Genomic DNA, 1,059 nt, shown 5'->3' on the forward strand with positions numbered 1-1,059 from the left:
TCCATCCCTTTCCATCCCTGCCCCATCCCTGCCCCTCTCTGCCCATTGTAACATACCCTAGTCCCTCACTGCCTGCTCCTGTCCACCCCCTCCCCATCCCTGCCCATCCCAAGGAGAGGACAAGATGGGAGCTGAACCCCTGCAGTGCAGGATGTGGCCCCTGCCCTCACCTGCCTGTAGGCAGCCAGGTTGCTCTCGGCCTCCAGCCGCAGGGTCACCTCGTCCTGCAGCCTGTGCCGGAGCAGGGGCACCATTACATGTCTGGCATTGTGACCCCTCTGGCACCGTGACCCCTTTGGCACCATGATCTGTCCCTCTCTGCCCACGGACACACCCCCCTGTGTCAACACAGCCCCACAGCCCCAGCACCCACCCAAACCCTGTGTCAGTGCCTGCACCCATCCCACACCCCCTCCACCATCCCACGTTGTTCCCAGGGGTCACCCTGGTCCCCACCACCAGCCTGGTGCACATCAGTGCCTGGTCCCCAGGGCTACCCTGCTCCTGTCTCCGTGGCCACCCTGACCCCTGGGTAGCCCCCAGTCTCCATCCTGGTCCCAGGGGTCACCCTGGTCCTTGCCACCACCATGGTCCCCATGACATCACCACTTCCCTGGCCACATCACCATCCCCATCACCACCGTGGTCCCCAGGACAACCCTGATCATCATCCTGGTGGCCATCCTGGTCTCTGCTGCCACTTTGGATCTGGTGGTCACCCTGGTCCCCATTCCAGTGGCCACCCTGCTCCTGGTAATCACCCTGACACCCATCCCAGTGGCCACTTTCCATCCTGCTCCTGGTGGCCACCCTGGTCCCCAGAAGTAGCCCCAGCTGGACAGTGCCTTACTTCTGCTGGAGGCTGCTGAGGTCCTGGGCCAGGTTGTCCCTCTCAATCTCCAGCCGGGCCTTGGCGGTGCCCAACTGCTCCACGTGGAGCCGCAGCTCCCGCAGCTGCTCCTGGTAAACGTCCCCCAGGCGGGAGGGCTCCTGGTCCCGCGCCTGGTTCAGCTCCAGCACCAGCACCTTGTTCTGCTGCTCCAGCAGCCGCACCTTCTC

General features: G+C 64.2%; 1 protein-coding gene across 1 annotated transcript in view; it reads right to left on the bottom strand.

Moving 5' to 3' along the window:
* The window catches only part of GFAP (glial fibrillary acidic protein), a 4,614-nt gene that overhangs the window by 2,867 nt on the left and 688 nt on the right, over positions 1–1,059 (bottom strand). Inside the window, exons 2-3 of the mRNA XM_029963272.1 lie at positions 851–1,053; positions 171–231 (exon numbers count right to left, since the gene is read on the bottom strand). Coding sequence (XP_029819132.1) covers positions 171–231; positions 851–1,053 — 264 coding nt within the window. The remainder of the gene's footprint in view (positions 1–170; positions 232–850; positions 1,054–1,059) is intronic.

The sequence above is a fragment of the Manacus vitellinus genome, unplaced genomic scaffold (assembly GCF_001715985.3).
Source record: "Manacus vitellinus isolate BGI_N305 unplaced genomic scaffold, ASM171598v3 scaffold_100_pilon, whole genome shotgun sequence".
In the NCBI taxonomy this organism is placed as follows: Eukaryota; Metazoa; Chordata; class Aves; order Passeriformes; family Pipridae; genus Manacus; species Manacus vitellinus.